Below are 18,234 nucleotides of genomic sequence, written 5' to 3'. Positions count from 1 at the left end.
AAATGTTCTGATTTCACCACTCAGCACTCCATTTTCTGGCAGCCACAGCTCCACTTACCAATCTCCAAATGACAAAATGACAACATGTGAACTCAAGTAGCACATGAACTACAAATAAAAAGTGGCAATCAGTATTAACATCATGCCATGTGGAATATCAACATGCAAAACAAAATTGCTATTAACTTATGCACCAACCTAATACCTAGAGGATAGCATAGGTGAAGTGTTGTATCTTGGAACATTTTTCAGTCTTTTGCCTTGAGCCATCCCTGAAACAGAAGTTTAATATATTTTCTTGTTCCATTTTTAAATCATAGCATTCACTTTATGTGTGCTGCAGTATTTTTCCGAAATTACAAAAACTGCTCTGCAGAAGTAAGGTTTTTCAAAATGTAAAAAACTTTTGTAGTATAGGGGAAAGTCAGATAAGTTGATGACATTGAGGTACATTATGATTTTTCTGGTCTTCACTTTGAAGTCAAATAGTTTATTTATGGAAAAATTATTACCTCATGTATCCCATTTAAATTCAAGCTTTTAAACATTTCCCAAAACTGTAGATATTTTAGGTAGACCAATTTTTGTTAGTGGTATTACCATTCATCAGATACCCAACAGAATGGGTAAGACGACTTTGGGGTATGGGTAAGATGATGGAATGAGTATTTTATTTACAAAACAAAGACATTTTATTGAATAGTCACAAACAAAAAACTTCTCCTTTGCTTCCCTGTAATTTAAGCCTGTATGCTGAGCATGAGCCCACTCTCAGCATTGGGGACATTGATACCACATTTCTGTCTTTCCAACCTCACCAGAAGGATACAGTCCCTTTCATTGATACAATCAGAATCATTGTCAGTGTACTCAGTTTTGATGGATGAGTTCGAATTTATGTTGCACAAGTCTATTCTAGGATTCTTTCTTTGTTTCATTTCAAAACCTCCAGAGTGGATGTTTACATTTAGGACCTTTGTTTTTTTTCCTAAAGTTTTTTTCTTTTTTCTTTTTAAATCTCTCTTTATTTTTCTTCATTGTTTCTTCTTCTCACTGTCCACTTTTCTTTGTCTCTTCAATTTTCATGAGTGTGCTAATTTTGTGTGGAAATGACACTTATTTCTTCATTTTCTTCAACTTCATTCAAGTGCAGCTTGAGGTGAAGGAAGTAGAGCTGAGGTAGATGTGGAGGTAAAAGTAAGTGAGGGCACCAATACGGAAGCAAGTTATCCATGGGGTAATGGAGATGGAATAGAAGTAGGTGTAGGATTAAACGAAGGCCCTGATAGAGGTCGTGCTTGGGGTAGCAGAGGTAATAGAGAGGTAGCTGTAGACTTAGATGAAGGCCGTATTACTGCATCAAATTCTGCATTTGGGTTTGCTGATATCCCAGGTAGAGCATCTCTTTAAGTGGAATATTATTGATGACACTATCCATTGTTAGGGATGGTGCTAAGTTTTCATCACTAAATATCTGTGAATTTAATGACTCCATTCCTGTGTCTATAAAGCCCTTGATTGCATTATATAAAGATACAGCTTTGCTAAAGGCACTTCTGAACAGTCTTGCAAACACTTGTATTGTTATCCATTAGCCTGGATGATTAGCAAGATACTCAGTACAAGCTTTGCTATAGGCAGTCTTCAGAGGTCCGTAAAATGACACATCCAATGGTTGCAGTTCTGTGGCTTGTGTGAGGTAGGAAACCTGGAAGAGTTATGAAAGTATCTCTGCAGAGAGTAACATCTTCCAAACTGAGGTGTGTATTGTGATTATTTATAAACAAAAGGATTCAATTTCTTTCTAATGGTCTTACTTATGTAATGAAATACTCCAGCCATTTTACAAAGCTCTCAGCGCCCATATAGCCAGATTCAAGGCCATCTTAAACAGATTCTGGAGGTGCACCATCCAGATATGCTGGCTGCCTTCTAACACTCTGATACACTATGTGATCAAAAGTATCCCAACACCTGGCTGAAAATGACTTACAAGTTGGTGGCACCCTCCATCTGTAATGCTGAAAATCATTATGGTGTAGGCCCACCCTTAGCCTTGATGATAGGTTCCACTCTCGCAGGCATATGTTCAATCAGGTCCTGAAAGGTTTCTTGGGGAATGGCAGCCCATTCTTCACAGAGTGCTGCACTGAGGAGAGGTATCAATGTCAGTCGGTGAGGCCTGGCACAAAGTTGGCATTCCAAAACATCCCAAAGGCGTTCTATAGGATTCAGGTCAGGACTCTGTACAGGCCAGTCCATTACAGGGATGTTACTGTCATGTAACCGCTCCACCGCGGGCTGTGTATTATGAAGAGGTGCTCGATCATATTGAAAGACGCAGTTGCCATCCCTGAATTGCTCTTCAACAGTGGGAAGCATGAAGGTGCTTAAAACATCAATGTAGGCCTGTATTGTGATAGTGCCATGGAAAACAAGAAGGAATGCAAGCCCTCTCCATGAAAAACATGACCACACCATAACACCACTGCTTCTTAATTTTACTGTTGGCACTACACATGCTGGCAGGTGGCATTCACCGGGCATTCACCATACCCACACCCTGCCATCAGATTGCCACCTTGTATACTGTGATTTGTCATTCCACAAAACATTTTTCCACTGTTCAATCATGCAATGTTTACGATCCTTTCACCAAGTGAGGCATTGTTTGGCATTTACCCATGTGATGTGTGGCTTATGAGCAGCTTCCTCCTAACTGTCATAGTACTTGCAGTGGATCGTGATGCAGTTTGGATTTCCTGTGTTATTGTCTGGATAGATGTCTGCCTATTACACATTATGACCCTCTTCAACTGTCAGCGGTCTCTGTTTGTCAACAGACGAGGTCGGCCTGTACGCTCTTATGCTGTTTATGTCCCTTCATGTTTCCACTTCACTATCACATTGGAAACAGTGAACCTAGGGATGTTTTGGAGTGTGGAAATCTCATGTACAGACATATGACACAAGTGACACCCAATTACCTGAGCATGTTCAAAGTCCGTGAGTTTTGCGGAGTGCAACATTCTTCTCTCTCACAATGTCTAATGACTACTGAGGTTGCTGATATGGAGTACCTGGCAGTAGGTGGCAGCACAATGCACCTAATATGAAAAATGTATGTTTTTGGGTTTGTCCAGATACTTTTGATCATATAGCGCAACTAAAAAATGGAGGTACGAACTGACCTGTGCCGCTAACATGGAAACCAATGCTGAAATTTGTTCCCTTCTCAGCAGAGGAAACCTCAATTGCCTTTCTTTTGCGAATAGGGCTCAATACTGATGGTACCTTTGTGAGAACTACTGAACACCCTGTTTCATCAACATTAAAAATCTGGTGGGTGTCAAATTAGTATTTTGTTCTTATTTCTCTGTATACTTCAAAGAATCCCTCTACATTCACCTTATTAAATGAAGGCAATCTCATTGTCAACATATGTTCTGGTTTATGAAAAGAAAACTTGAACCATTTTGAATAAAATCTCTCCCAGCCATCTTTCTAGCTTAGCTAAAACTGTGCTCTATGTTCTTAAATTCAGCATAATCATAGACAAATCACTCATCAGTCCAAAATCTCTTCTCTCCAAATCAATGATATATTGCTCAAATTCTTGTAACTGGTCATAATTAAATGTATATCTAAGCCTGTCTGCATTTTGTGGCAAAGCCTGAAATGACATAAGCAGTGTGTATTATTAGGTCAACAGCGAGAGTTTTGAAAAATTAAATGACAAAGACTTTATTGTAATTGTACTTGCAATGAAAAATAAATAGATGAAATATTAATCTGAAACGAGATTTTCAAATATATTTAAATATAAATAAAAGCAGATCTTACTTCATCAGTATGTTTTTATACATAACGACCTAAAGTAGCTTCAGGTAGACTGAAATTCCTAGTGGCAGCATTAACAGGGTTTCTGCTTCTTACAAGCTGCATTGCCTCTTTCATTTATTTCTTGCTCCATTTCTGTCCTCCTTATATATGCTTCCTCATGTTTATTACATAGCTTTGTAATCAAAATAACAGGACTATACATAATAAAGGAATTAGAAGCAAAGCAACAGAGAGAGGTGAGTAAGAAGACAAATTCACCATATTAGCCTCTGCATAATTCATCATCTTAACTGCAGCAGACATTTTGTATACAGACTTAAACATGTATAAATTCTTAGAGAATAATTTCATTAAACTGTTGTTAACACATCAGTAAATTTATAAGGTGTAAGAAGAATCAGCTAATATTCATTATTATAAAATTATTACTTACATGTAACTTATTCAAATCATAGGGAAAATTGTTACAAAAACAGAGTCCACACAAGCTTCTGTTCCCAACAAAACAAAATAACCAAGCGAGTCTCATTCAACAGACACACCTGCAGAATCCCGTAAGGAAACAACACCATAGGGCACATAGCACCTTCTATAGAGTTATCAGGGAAATTCAGAATTCATCATCTCAGACTCCTCATCAACTTACCTGACCTTCCCCTACAACATAGCTCTCTACCTAGGAACAAATATTATATTCTAATATAAAAGTCATGTCAGTAATGTATTTAACAGTCTATGATTTTTATTATTACTCCAATACATACTGATAATTAGTAAGTGAAATCAGATTAAGAGGAAGTATTATTAAAAACTAGTTACAAGTTAAAAACATTTTGAAATACAAGCTATTGGCAACTAACACAAATGTCCATTATAAAGAGAGGGAAAATTGTTAAGCTATTATAAAAAGACCTATTTCCATTCAAAGTACAAGATGGTACTTGACTGACAAGGTATGTGTTGTCCACACATTATGTAACTAGTTTTTAAAATATACATAATTTTACTCACCATAAATTCTGTAACTGATGAATTAACAATATCCTGCAAATAGTTTTAATATATTATCCAGCACTTAAATATGTCTCACAAACAACAACAAAGCCAGTAGTTCCAGTGTGCATTCCTTCATGTGGTTCAAAAATCAGTCACTAGATTGAAACATTGACCAGGGGTTGCCATATGTACCTAGATACAGCATCCTCCAAATACAACTCCCCCTACCTAGGAACTCACTACGGTTCTTAGTTGGTACATCAGTCTAGTGACTGAGTTTGGCATCTCATTAAGGAATTTGCACTAGAGATCACCATAAGCAGTTTCTGCCATTTTCTACAGTTTTTGTTGTATTTTGCATAGCATTTGTAAATATTTTACATTCTACACATTTAAGTGCTGTATAATACACTGAAGAGCCGAAGAAACCGCTACACCCACATAATATTGTGTAGGGCCCCTGAGAGTACGCAAAAGTTTCGCAACACAACATGGCACGGACTCAACTAATGTCTGAAGTAGTGCTGTAGGGAATTGACACCATGAATCCTGCAGGGCTGTTCATAAATCCATAAGAGTATGAGGGGCTGGAGATCTCTTCTGAATGGCATGTTGCAAGGTACACCAGATATGCTAAATAATTTTCATGTCTGGGGAGTTTGGTGGCCATCAGAAGTGTTTAAACTCAGAAGAGTGTTCCTGGAGCCACTCTGTAGCAATTTTGAACATGTGGGGTGTCGAATTGCCCTGCTGGAATTGCCCAAGTCCATTGCAATGTATAATGGACATGAATGGATGCAGGTGATCAGACAGAATGCTTACTTACATGTCACCTGTCAGAGTCGTATCTAGATGTATCAGGTGTCCCATATCACTCCAACTGCACTCACTCCACACCATTACAGAGCTTCCACCAGCTTGAACAGTCCCCTGCTGACATGCAGGGTCCATGGATTAATGAGGTTGTCTCCATACTTGTACATGTCCATCCACTTGGTACAATTTGAAATTAGACTCGTCTGACCAGACAACATGTTTCCAACCATCAACAGTCCAATGTCAGTGTTTACGGGCCCAGGTGAGGTGTAAAGTTTTGTGACATGCAGTCATCAAGGGTGCAAAAGTGGATCTTCAGCTCCAAAAGCACATATCAATGATGTTTCATTGAATGGTTCAGCACTCGCTGATACTTGTTGATGCCCAGCATTGAAATCTGCAGCAGTTTGTGGAAGGGTTGCACATCTGTCATACTGAATGATTCTCTTCAGTCATCTATGGTCTGATTCTTGCAGGATATTTTTCCAGCTGCAGCGACATTAGAGATTTGATGTTTTACCACATTCCTGATATTCACAGTACACTTGTGAAGTGGTCTTATCGGAAAATCCCCACTTCATCACTACTTTGGAGATGCTGTGTCCCATTATGTTCAAACTAACTTAAATCTTGATAATCTGCCAATGTTACAGCAGTAACTAATCCAACAACTGTGTCAGACCCTTGTTATGTAATATAGGTGTTGCCAATCACAGTGCCATATTCTGCTTGTTTACATATCTCTGTACCTGAATAAGCATGCCTGTCCCAATTTTTTGGTGCTTCAGTGTATATTAAAGCTACTTAGAACATATTCTTAATTCTTCCAGTACAGAACTTTATGGTGAGTAAAATACTATATACTTTTAGAACTATTTTTGTAACAAGTGGACAGTTCAGCCATGCCTTTTCAGTCATGCACCATCTTGTACCTAGAAACAGAAGAAAGTCTTTTAGTTAGTTATTCATCCAATAAGTGTTTCCAGATTGTGGGACACAGAAAAAACACAAAATGAAACAGTAACACAACACAACTCAGTAAAAATGTGGTATCATTTCAGCAGATACCAAATTTTAGCTTTATGCACAAAGAAGCTTGCACTGCTAGCAGTAGCTGCACTGTCTTGTTTCGTGTCTCTTATATCTCAAATGTTCTAAAAATTCTGCTACTGAATAGAAGCAATGATCTAATAAGAATGTCCTTAGGGTTTTTACAAAAGAGTGTGAATGATGATATGATTTTTACCTTATGTGGAAAACTATTGTAAATTTGTATACTACTTTTTACTATGGAAGTTTTGTAGGCTTTTTGACCAGACATAGCACTTTTCATTTTGTCTCATATCATAGGCTATTAAAATTTACATTAATGTCTTTTAAATACTTTCTAACACACCTATAAATTTCTAGTGTGTACATACAGGGAAGTGAGAGGGTTGATGACTTTTGAAAGTGAGGTTTGATAGAATCTGTGTGTTGAGCATGTTGCATTGCACTTACAGTTCTTTTCTGGATCAGGAAAATGAGGGAACTAGGTGGTGTATTTCACCAGAATATAATTATGTACAGTAGGAAGCTATGGAATCGAGCAAAGTAGGCAATTCGGACAGTGCTAAAACTTGCTTTAACAGAGAGTAATTGTAGGCTGTAACATATTTTATTTAGTGTTCTATTTATTTAGTTTATATGTTTATGACATTTGAAGTTATTTTGAAGCCATTAACCTAAAAACTTTGTTTTCATAGAAGATGAAATTTTGTTGAAGTTTATTGTCAGACTTGGGCTGCATGCATCACCTTTTAAACAGAAATTTAGGAACATTATTTTTTTGGTGTTTACCATGATACATGTGATAATTGCATATGAACTGAGTTTCTTTAATGTCTTAACTACTTTACCTGTCTGGAAAATGCAAATTTGTGTCAGTTTCAAACCGCTTCTCTTTCAAAATGAATTTAACTTGTAACTTTTTTTTCATCATATTTCTGCTTAATTCAAGTTCACTTGCTGATAACTGATATGCAGTAGAGATAGATTATTAACTGCAGTGTTGACAAGATTTTCTCAGTTGCAATGCTTTTCAATTTCAATTGAATATTTGTTCCTAGGTATGTGACTATGTTGTACATTGGACTATGTTTTCACATTTGGTAAAAGCGTTAATTTTTTTTTTTAATTTGAGGAAGAACTACAACACATAAAAAGTGAATGTCACACTTAAAAATGGAAAAAAATGTGTTAAACTTCTATTACAGAGTTATCTACAGGCAGAATTCCAAAAAGTGTACCAAGGTACTACATTCTTCCTTGATGTAGATCACTTGAACAAAAAACAGTGCCCTGTAGATTGAAGAAACCACAGTTCACACATGTCTACAATGAGGGCAGTAGAAATGATCCAGAAAACTACTATCCAATATTACTGATATCCATCAGTAGTAGAATATTAGAACATATATAGAGCTCAAACAAAATGAGGTATTTCGAAAAGAATGACCTGCTCCACACTAACCAGCATGTTCACTGAGAACATCGGTCATGTAAAACCAACTCACACTTTTCTCATGTGGCACCCTGAAAGCTGTGAAATCAACATAATCAGGAACATGCAGGATTTCTTAACTCCTAAAAACCATTTTACTTCATATCATATCAACACTTACTAACAAAAATATGATAATGTGGGGTATCAAATGTCATTTCTGATTGAATTGAGGGTGTGGCACCGATGCAATTGACACCAACATCGATATGCATTCATCTTTGGACTCTAAGCATTATCTTTGGGTGTTCTGCCATGTTCAGTTCAGTTCTTTGTGATCCTTGTATGTGTTAATGTTAATAAATGAACTATTGCTAAATGGGTGTGATTATTGGTGCAACCATGCCAGTAATCTTCCTCAAGGGTTTCTTTTTAGGGAGGGTGAGCATTTTATCTAGGATGGAGAGCCATCTAGCAGTAACAATGTTGTTTTTGTAATTTGTAGATAGAGTTTGCCCAAACAAATACTGATCATGATATGTTTCATGTGATGGCCAGTTTAAACAGAAAGTGTCAGTTTCATTTCTCATTACAAACAAAATTAGGTTTAAAGTGGAGTTTTATGTGCCCATTTAATAGCGTACTCCCATATAAGTCTAGTATGATATTAATTTTATCAATGTCTGTTAACAGGGACTGTAAAACATGAAGAATAACAGGTACTCCAACAGCAACTTTTATGCCATCCTGCCCCACACTGTCTGCAGCTGCCATGCAAGAGTGCTACTCAGTCACTGTTTGTGTACTGGCTGCTCTTACTGTTTTATTGTCCATGTTAATATATATCAACAAAATAAATATTGTACTAGATTACTTTGGCCCTGTTCTATAGAAAAGGCATGTAAAGTCAGCTTTAAAAGTCATTTTGTTTGTAAAATGAGACAAACAGGAGCTTTCCATTACACTGGGAATTGCATGAAAGATGTGGTGAGCAGTATTTGTTTGGACCAACTCCAGCTATACATTTCAAAAATGAAATTTCAGATTTCAGCCAAAACACCAGAGAGAATGCACCTGAGAGAGTGTGTGTGTGTATGTGTGTGTGTGTGTGTGTGTGTGTGTGGTTGTTTGGGTTTTTGGGTAGGGGGAGTTAACACAAACTTTGAATTGATCACTACTTTATGTTTTACCACTTTAGTAGTAGTCATACAAACATTAATGCATTAATACCCCCTGAAAGCTTTCTTCAAAACACATATACATATAAAATTACTGATATAAATATGAAACAAAATTGTAGCTAGCTAAAAAGCATGTCAACCATTGTAATCAGAACAATATTGTTTAAATTTCAGGGGTTGGTGTCAAATGTCACTTTAAGTGGATACCTTCTTACCAACTGGAATATCACTGGATTTCCTCTCAGTAATATATCAGCTGTTCAACAGTTAGATGCAGCAACAGAGGTGTCTTCAGAACCTTATTTTTATAGAGGTTACTTCACAATTCCATCAAATGATACAGTACCAAAAGACACTTTCCTGGATGTTTCTGGCTGGCACAAGGTGAGTAATTTTATTAATTCACTACTGAAATGCTGTAGGTACTATATCTGAGGAGATGTGGTAGAAATTAAGAAAAGCAGTGAGCAACCTGGTAATATTTTTAAAATATATTTATTATGTTTTTGTGACATCTAAAAATTTCCCAAAAGAATCTCTCATTCTGCAATTCAGTGTGCACTATTTTGGTGAAAGTTCCTTATAGATTTAAACTGTGTTTATACTTGAATTTGGTCCAAAAACTGTAGTTAAACCATTTGTGCATGTTATCCCTTCATCCAAGTGGGTGAGTTCAGCAGAGTAGGCAAGAGAGCTTCTATGAAGTTTTGAAAATATGAGAGAGGTACTGGTTCAATTGAAGACGTGTGGGTGGGTTTTGAATTTTGCATGGATAGCTCAATTTGGTTGGAGTATTGCCCATTAACAGCAAGGTTCTGTGTTCAGGTCCTGGATTACCACAGAGTTTTAATCTGTCAGAAAAATTTTGCAGTGTATACATGATCTAATGAACATCTCAAATATTCATTCATGACTAAAGTCTATCATCTGTTGTAGCTCTTAACAATAAGTCAACTGATACCACTCTGCTAAATTTAATAGGAAGCATAAATGTCTGTTGTGGTTCTAAACTGTATTCCTGCACTGAATCAGTTTGACTCTGATAAAATTAACATTAAAACTTTTTCTAAAGTAGCTATAAATTTCAGACAGTGTCTTACATTAGCCAAGGTATTCAGAATCCCTCACATATCTCTAATGTTATTATGAAATGATTGCTCCATATAAGGTCAGGGAAACAGAAATGAAGATACAGATAATTCAAATTTAAATACAAACTTTTGTAAGTAAAATATTTGATGAATTCCATTAGTAACATTGTTCAACAAATGAAACACTAAAACAGTAACTATGACAAAAGATAATATGCTTCAGATGAAGAGCATCTACATTCTACCACAGCCCAAGAAAAGAGTAATAAATTTAGGTAAACTGTAAATGTTATGACAGCTTTAGTATAAGTGCTGACAACTTTGTATCACACTATGTGAATATAAATTACATCAGAGTTAACAAAATGCTCAGTGTGAAAATGCCCTCTAACAAATGGAGCAATGTTTGTTGGCTGAAAATGAGAGTGGAAAACTATGTTGGTGGATCAGGAAGTAACGCACAATAATTTTTTATCCTCTTAGTATTGCAACTAGAATGCTGAAATTTCGTGACAACATAGTTTAAAATTTGTGCTACAGAAGGTGTTTTGTTTTCAAGTGCAGCCCTAGTGAGAGAAACCTGAACTACAAAACAAACATGTTGTGCCTATTATTGTCATCAACTTGTGAAGATGCAAAGTGTAGTTCTAGGTCTATGGGCCAAAAGGCACAAACCAGGTGAAATTCACAGAGACACGTGTGGCATGTATGGGGACAACTGTATGGACCATAGCAATGTCTCCAAATGGTATGCATTCTTCCAAGAGGGCTGTGTGAACCTTAGTGATTCACCGCACTCTGAGTGGCTGGTAAGAGCTGGAAACCCGCAGGATGTCGGAGCCACTGAGGATGCCGTTTTGAATGACTGGCATGTGTAATTGTGAACAATGTCATAGCAGTTCAGCATTTCCTATGGTGTGGTTTACAATATTATTCATGACGTGCTGAAATTTTTTAAGGTTAGTGCTCGCTAGATGCCTAAGAATATGATAAACAAGCACAAGGGCCTGCAAACGATGACAAACTTGGATCACTTAACACATTACACCACAGAAGAGTATGATTTTCTGAAAGGAATCATCACTAGTGATCAGTCATGAGCATACCACTACCTACCTGAAACCAAACGGGCATCTATGGAATGGAAACATGCTGATTCCCCAGTACGAAAAAAAATTCAGAGTGATTCATTGTGCTAGAAAATTGCGTGTAACAGTGTTCTGGGATATGCATGGTGTTTTATTGGTGGACTTTGCTGGACAAGGAACCGCTGTGAATGCTAAAGCCTACATTAAAGCTTTGGTTAAGTTGCACTTTGCCCTTCATGACAAACATAAAAAAAAATAGATCCTGGCAGGCCAACATCTTGCAACAGATGTGGAAGTGAAATCAGCAGTATGCAGATGGCTATACTCCAACAAAACAGACTTCTATGAACAGGGCATACTGAAAATGGTACCACAAAGGGAGAAATGGATTGAGAACATTGGTTACTATGTAGAAAAGCAGGTAAAAGATGTGAGCTCATTTGTGTTTCTTTTTGTCTTGTTTCCTATTAAACTTTTTAATAATAAAATTATTGTGTATTACTTTTCTATCATCCCTTGTATAAATGACAGTGATAAGTGATCTCACAAAATTAAAATCTTATGGATTTTGACTGCAAAAGCATGATTGACAGCATTAACAATTACATTTTAATTTAGCAGTTGTTGTTTAGTGTCAAATCACTCACCATACCCAATAATGTTACTTGTAATTTTGTAAAATCTGTAAACCAGTTACCGGCTGCAAAGATCATGTTCAGATTTTTCTTGAGAAACTACACCACTTTATATGTTACTGGCAACAGTCTTCTTATTAAAACATCAACACTTACGAAATATAATTCTGCCATGCAGCCACTTTACATTGTAATCTGTAAAATACAAAAATTCAGATTAATCCAGCTATGGATCATGTCTGTAGTGAATGTCACAACAGCCATGACAGTGAGTATCTGGGAGTCTGTTTGGTTGTGTGTGTGAATGTGTACCTTTTACTAGAAAAAGAGCCAGAGCTTGAAAGCTAGTGAACACTATTTTCTGGTATGTGTGTCTATGCATCACACATTAGTCTGCTATAGTTGAGTGGTTGTCTTTTTCTTATTTTAAGTATCACTTTATGATAACATCATAAAGTTATTGTTGTAGTTATACCTATGTATATACAGGATGAATCACCTAAAACATGCACTGCAGATATTGTGCAAATGAAAAGTACTGTTGATGTGCAGTATTCACTGAAAGGATCGGTAGCCATATACTTGTATTATTAGCTAATCAACAGATTGTAATAATACTTAGAAAGTGTATTTTTTGTGCTAACATGTACTTTTGTAAATGTAACAATGCCTTTTGACATTAACAGACTAAAAGTTGGCTTAATTAGAATGTCAGTGGTGTTTGCTGCAGGATTATAGTGCAAATCAATTGCGAGATATTGTATTTTGGAAAGTACCCACACTGACACTTGTACAATACCTGTGGTAGCACACACAAAAGAACAACACAACTGTATACACTAATTTTGTGGGTTCTGATCAGTGATGAGACAACTGATCATCACAGGTTGTGTTGAAAATGACCACCGGCAGTGGCAATACACACTTCCAGTGTGGTATGGAATGACTGCTGCACATGTGCTAGCATTTCAGTGGAGATGTCTGAGCAGGCAACAGTAATACATCACTCCCCCACTGAGTGTAGTTAGTATGTCCTTGTATACAGTGTCTTTCAGCTTTCCCCACAGAGAAAGTCTACAGGCATCAAATCTGGGGAATGTTCTGGCCATAGTACAGCTTCTCTGCATTCAGTCCAATAATATGGAAACAATTAGTAAAAATATCTGTAGTACTTTATGCACTATGGGCTGGGCAGCGATCATGTTGGTATCACAGGTTCCTCCTAGTCTGCAGACAAAATCTAGCCTCAATGGAAGATGGTCTGTTAGGAGGCTGTGATAGTGTGCCTTCAGCATTCAGTCTGTGAGAAATGGGCCTATTAGCTGATGGTTAACTGTCCCACACCACACGCTTGCACTCCATGGATGCTAGCATTCCATCTGATGAAGCCAGTGGGGATTGTCAGCAACCCAACAGTGCATGTTTTGGTGATTTAACTGGCCATCACTGGCAAATGTGGCTTCATCACTAAACAAGATACATTATACAGCTGGAGTCTCCTGTCTTAATGCCTATGTACAGAAGTTAACACAATTCTCACAATCATTTCCGTACAGCTCTTGGTGGAATGACATGTGATGGGGAGGGAACCTATTTTGACAGAAAATGAATAGGACACTTGCCTGAATCATGTCACTTCCTCATACAAATGTATGGGAGCTAACATGTAAATCAACTGCAACAGCAGTAAGAACACTAATTTTCCACTCTTCTGTCATCACTTGTTTCCTTTTGTTACATTATCTAGGAGTTACAGGACGACTTTCACATAACTGATTGAAGAGATTGATAAATACTTATGGAGATGGTTGATGTGTACTGGGGTTTTGTGCTGTACAAGAACAAACTGCATTCTTCCTACACTCTCCATACAATATGAGCATTTCAGCTTTTTCTGCATTGGTAAATCCCATTGTCCACTCATGATCTACTGCTTGGACTGTCATGCAGTATCTGACTTGGAAGTCATAATATCTTCAAGGAACAGACAAGCACACTGTAAGCAAACGCCAGCAGGAGTGGCCGAGCGGTTCTAGGCGCTACTGTCTGAAACCACGCGACTACTACGGTCGCAGGTTCAAATCCTGCCTCAGGCATGGATGTGTGTGATATCCTTAGGTTAGTTGGTTTTAAGTAGTTGTAAGTTCTAGGGGACTGATGACCTCAGATGTTAAGTCCAATAGTGCTCAGAGCCATTTTTTGTAAGAAAACATAACAACATCATACCTAGCAACTACACAGTTTTAATGGTATGAACATAATATCTTGTAAATGTTTCATATTAGATTCATGTAACAAACACCACTGACATACTATAATTCTAGTTAGTTAATGTCAATAAGCATGCCAACATAAAAAGTGTATGTTTGCACAAAAAACACACATTCTAAGTGGTATTACAATCTGTTTATTGGCAAACAGCATGAGCCCCTGACTACCAATCAATTCTATGAAAACTGCACATCAATAGCGCTTTCCATTTCCACAACACCTGCAGTGCAAGTTTTAGATGATTCACCCTATATACAAGAAATATTATTAGCAGTTATACACTGGCTGAATAAATGAGCAAAACAATTATATTTTCATCTGCTTCCAACCAGAACTCTGTTAGAGAACTGTAACACAAAATCATTTGAGTTAAATGTGATGCCCAATGCTCCATTTTCACTTTGAGCTAAGCTGTCATTCATTTATTTTCATTATGAGACACAAATCATAAGACTTATAAGTATCCTATCATTATTACATTTGTTGATCAACCTACTTATTTCTAATATACCAAAAACTAATGTGTGTTAATCAAAGTGAGTCAACTTTATATAAACCTAAATCTATTGGGGGGCTGAAAACTATTGATACAAAAATCACTACTTCGTTGTTGCAACATCTACAGGGTGTTACAAAAAGGTACGGCCAAACTTTCAGGAAACATTCCTCACACACAAATAAAGAAAAGATGTTATGTGGACATGTGTCCGGAAACGCTTAATTTCCACGTTACAGCTCATTTTAGTTTTGTTAGTATGTACTGTACTTCCTCGATTCACTGCCAGTTGGCCCAATTGAAGGAAGGTAATATTGACTTCAGTGCTTGTGTTGACATGCGACTCATTGCTCTACATTACTAGCATCGAGCACAATATGTAGCATCAACAGGTTAGTGTTCATCATGAACATGGTTTTGCAGTCAGTGCAATGTTTACAAATGCGGAGTTGGCAGATGCCCATTTGATGTATGGATTAACACGGGGGGCAATAGCCGTGGTGCGGTACTTTTGTATTGAGACAGATTTCCAGTATGAAGGTGTCCTGACAGGAAGACATTTGAAGCAATTGATTGGCTTCTTAGGGAGCACGGAACATGACTCGTGACTGGGGAAGACCTAGAACGATGAGGACACCTGCAATGGACGAGGCAATTCTTCATGCAGTTGACAATAACCCTAATGTCAGCGTCAGAGAAGTTGCTGCTGTACAAGGTAACGTTGACCACGTCATTGTATGGAGAGTGCTACAGGAGAACCAGTTGTTTCCGTACCATGTACAGCGTGTGCAGGCACTATCAGTAGCTGATTGGCCTCCATGGGTACACTTCTGCGATTGGTTCATCCAACAATGTGTCAATCCTCATTTCAGTGCCAATTTTCTCTTTACGGATGAGGCTTCATTCCAATGTGATCAAATTGTAAATTTTCACAATCAACATGTGTGGGCTGACGAGAATCCGCATGCAATTGTGCAATCACGTCATCAACACAGATTTTTTGTGAACGTTTGGGCAGGCATTGTTGGTGATGTCTTGATTGGGCCCCATGTTCTTCCACCTATGCTCAATGGAACACGTTATCATGATTTCATATGGGATATACTACCTGTGCTGCTAGAACATGTGCCTTTACAAGTACGACACAACATGTGGTTCACGCATGATGGAGCTCCTGCACATTTCAGTCGAAGTGTTCATACGCTTCTCAACAAGAGATTCGGTGACCGATGGATTGGTAGAGGCGGACCAATTCCATGGCCTCCTCGCTCTCCTGACCTCAACCCTCTTGACTTTCATTCATGGGGGCATTTGAAAGCTCTTGTCTACGCAACCCCGGTACCAAATGTAGAGACTCTTCGTGCTCGTATTGTGGATGGCTGTGATACAATACGCCATTCTCCAGGGCAGCATCAGTGCATCAGGGGTTCCATGCGACGGATGGTGGATGCATGTATCCTCTCTAACGGAGGACATTTTGAACATTTCCTGTAACAAAGTGTTTGAAGTCATGCTGGTACGTTCTGTTGCTGTGTGTTTCCATTCCATGATTAATGTGATTTGAAGAGAAGTAATAAAATGAGTTCTAACATGGAAAGTAAGCATTTCAGGACACATGTCCACATAACATATTTCCTTTCGTTGTGTGTGAGGAATGTTTCCTGAAAGTTTGGCCGTACCTTTTTGTAACACCCTGAATACTAAAAAAATGAGAGATATTTATTGTTTTCTAAAGGCTTAATTCCTGGGATAAATGTCATTCAGACTCAGTAACAATGGTCTTCTTATGAAAATATCAAAACATACAATGACATAATTTTGCTATGCAGCTACTTTCCACTGTAATCTTCAAACTTCAAACACTCAACTGAATCCACCTGCGCATTATTTCTGGGATGACAGCGGATGAACCATACTGATATGTCCCTTTTTGCTATCACAGTTGAAGTGTCACTGTTACTGTCATAACTCAATAAAATGATGTATTTTCTCTGGTGCCTTTCCAAACTAAATTCATTCTGCCATGATTTTCTCACAGTTTACTGCATATAACTGATGTCTTTGTTCCTGTCTTCAAAGGCAACCTTTTTAATCCTGTGAGTCCCAACAATACAAATAAATAAATAAATTTATCTCAATATTAAACTTTATTATCATAGTAAGCAATGAATACAAGAAAAAATTGGCAAAAAGTAAACAAAAAATTGTTTTAAGGAGATGTTTTCACCCTGGAACCACTAGTGTGTACAGTTTTCAACAACCCTTCATTTCATGCATCATATCTGAAGCAGATTTGTTTTTTCCCTAGACACAATCCCAAATCTCAAAACTTCAATGAACTCATGTGTGTGTGTGTGTGTGTGTGTGTGTGATGATATTTACAGTTACAGTTTCAGAACACTGTAGGAAGAGAACCACGGCTCAGAATTACATCAAATTTGAACAACATATTATTGACTTATGGGGATATGTCATGGAACAAAAACAAATTTAACACAATTGTTGACTAAACATAAAATCCATAGTAAGTGCCACAACTGCTGTTTTGCAGAAATTGCAAAAATAGTCCAGAAAGCATTCCTTTTTGATATCCTTATTTTTTTATAGCCTGAACAAATGAAGATAGTTAATCTACAAACATTTTTAGAGTTAAATTACTGTAAAACATTTAACAACATCAAAAATGGTTAATGGAACACAACAAGAACAGGGTTATGTGCCAACCTCTCTAACATAAAAACCTGGCAAGTCCACCACTTATATCTGTAAATGAAGGGGTGTGGGGAGGATAATAATAATAATGTTACTATTATAAAAATCTGGAAACTACTGTTTACAGTTTTTCTATAATAACTATGTTATTATGAAAAGTCAGTTTCGCCTACAGAAGTGCTGTGTTAGCAAACAAACTAGTTAAAGAATAAAGGCAAAATCAAGCATGTCACTGTGTTCTCACAAGTTTTATTTCAAAATAAATGCCTTTTACAAAGTTCAAAAAGTTACATTTTGTTTTAATTTACCACTATTTTATAAACAAGATACTACAATGTTACAGTCTATAAACAGCTTCTGTGTTTACTCAGTCAGATTTTGGTAAAACAGTTTGTTTTCTTGTTAGAGATAAGGTATAATCTTTTTTAAGTCCTCCTCCTTCTCAGTTTTCAGTCTGGCTGTTAGTTCAAGCTGGGGTAAATCTAAGTCTTTTATGGTTTCCATCCCCACACCATTTTTGAATACATTTGTTTGCATCCACATTTCAACTTCATTGACTGTCTTTTTTGTAAACATTTTTCCTGAGTTGGTTTTGGAAACTTTGAGCCAAATGGCCTTGGAAA

At 37.2% G+C, this 18,234-nt stretch overlaps 1 protein-coding gene across 1 annotated transcript in view; it reads left to right on the top strand.

Moving 5' to 3' along the window:
* The window catches only part of LOC126248435 (beta-galactosidase-like), a 287,520-nt gene that overhangs the window by 245,815 nt on the left and 23,471 nt on the right, over positions 1–18,234 (top strand). Inside the window, exon 11 of the mRNA XM_049949413.1 lies at positions 9,493–9,702. Coding sequence (XP_049805370.1) covers positions 9,493–9,702 — 210 coding nt within the window. The remainder of the gene's footprint in view (positions 1–9,492; positions 9,703–18,234) is intronic.

This window comes from Schistocerca nitens, chromosome 3 (assembly GCF_023898315.1).
Source record: "Schistocerca nitens isolate TAMUIC-IGC-003100 chromosome 3, iqSchNite1.1, whole genome shotgun sequence".
Lineage (NCBI taxonomy): Eukaryota > Metazoa > Arthropoda > Insecta > Orthoptera > Acrididae > Schistocerca > Schistocerca nitens.
Note: the sequence above shows the minus strand (reverse complement) of the source record. Positions and strands in the feature narration are given on the sequence as shown.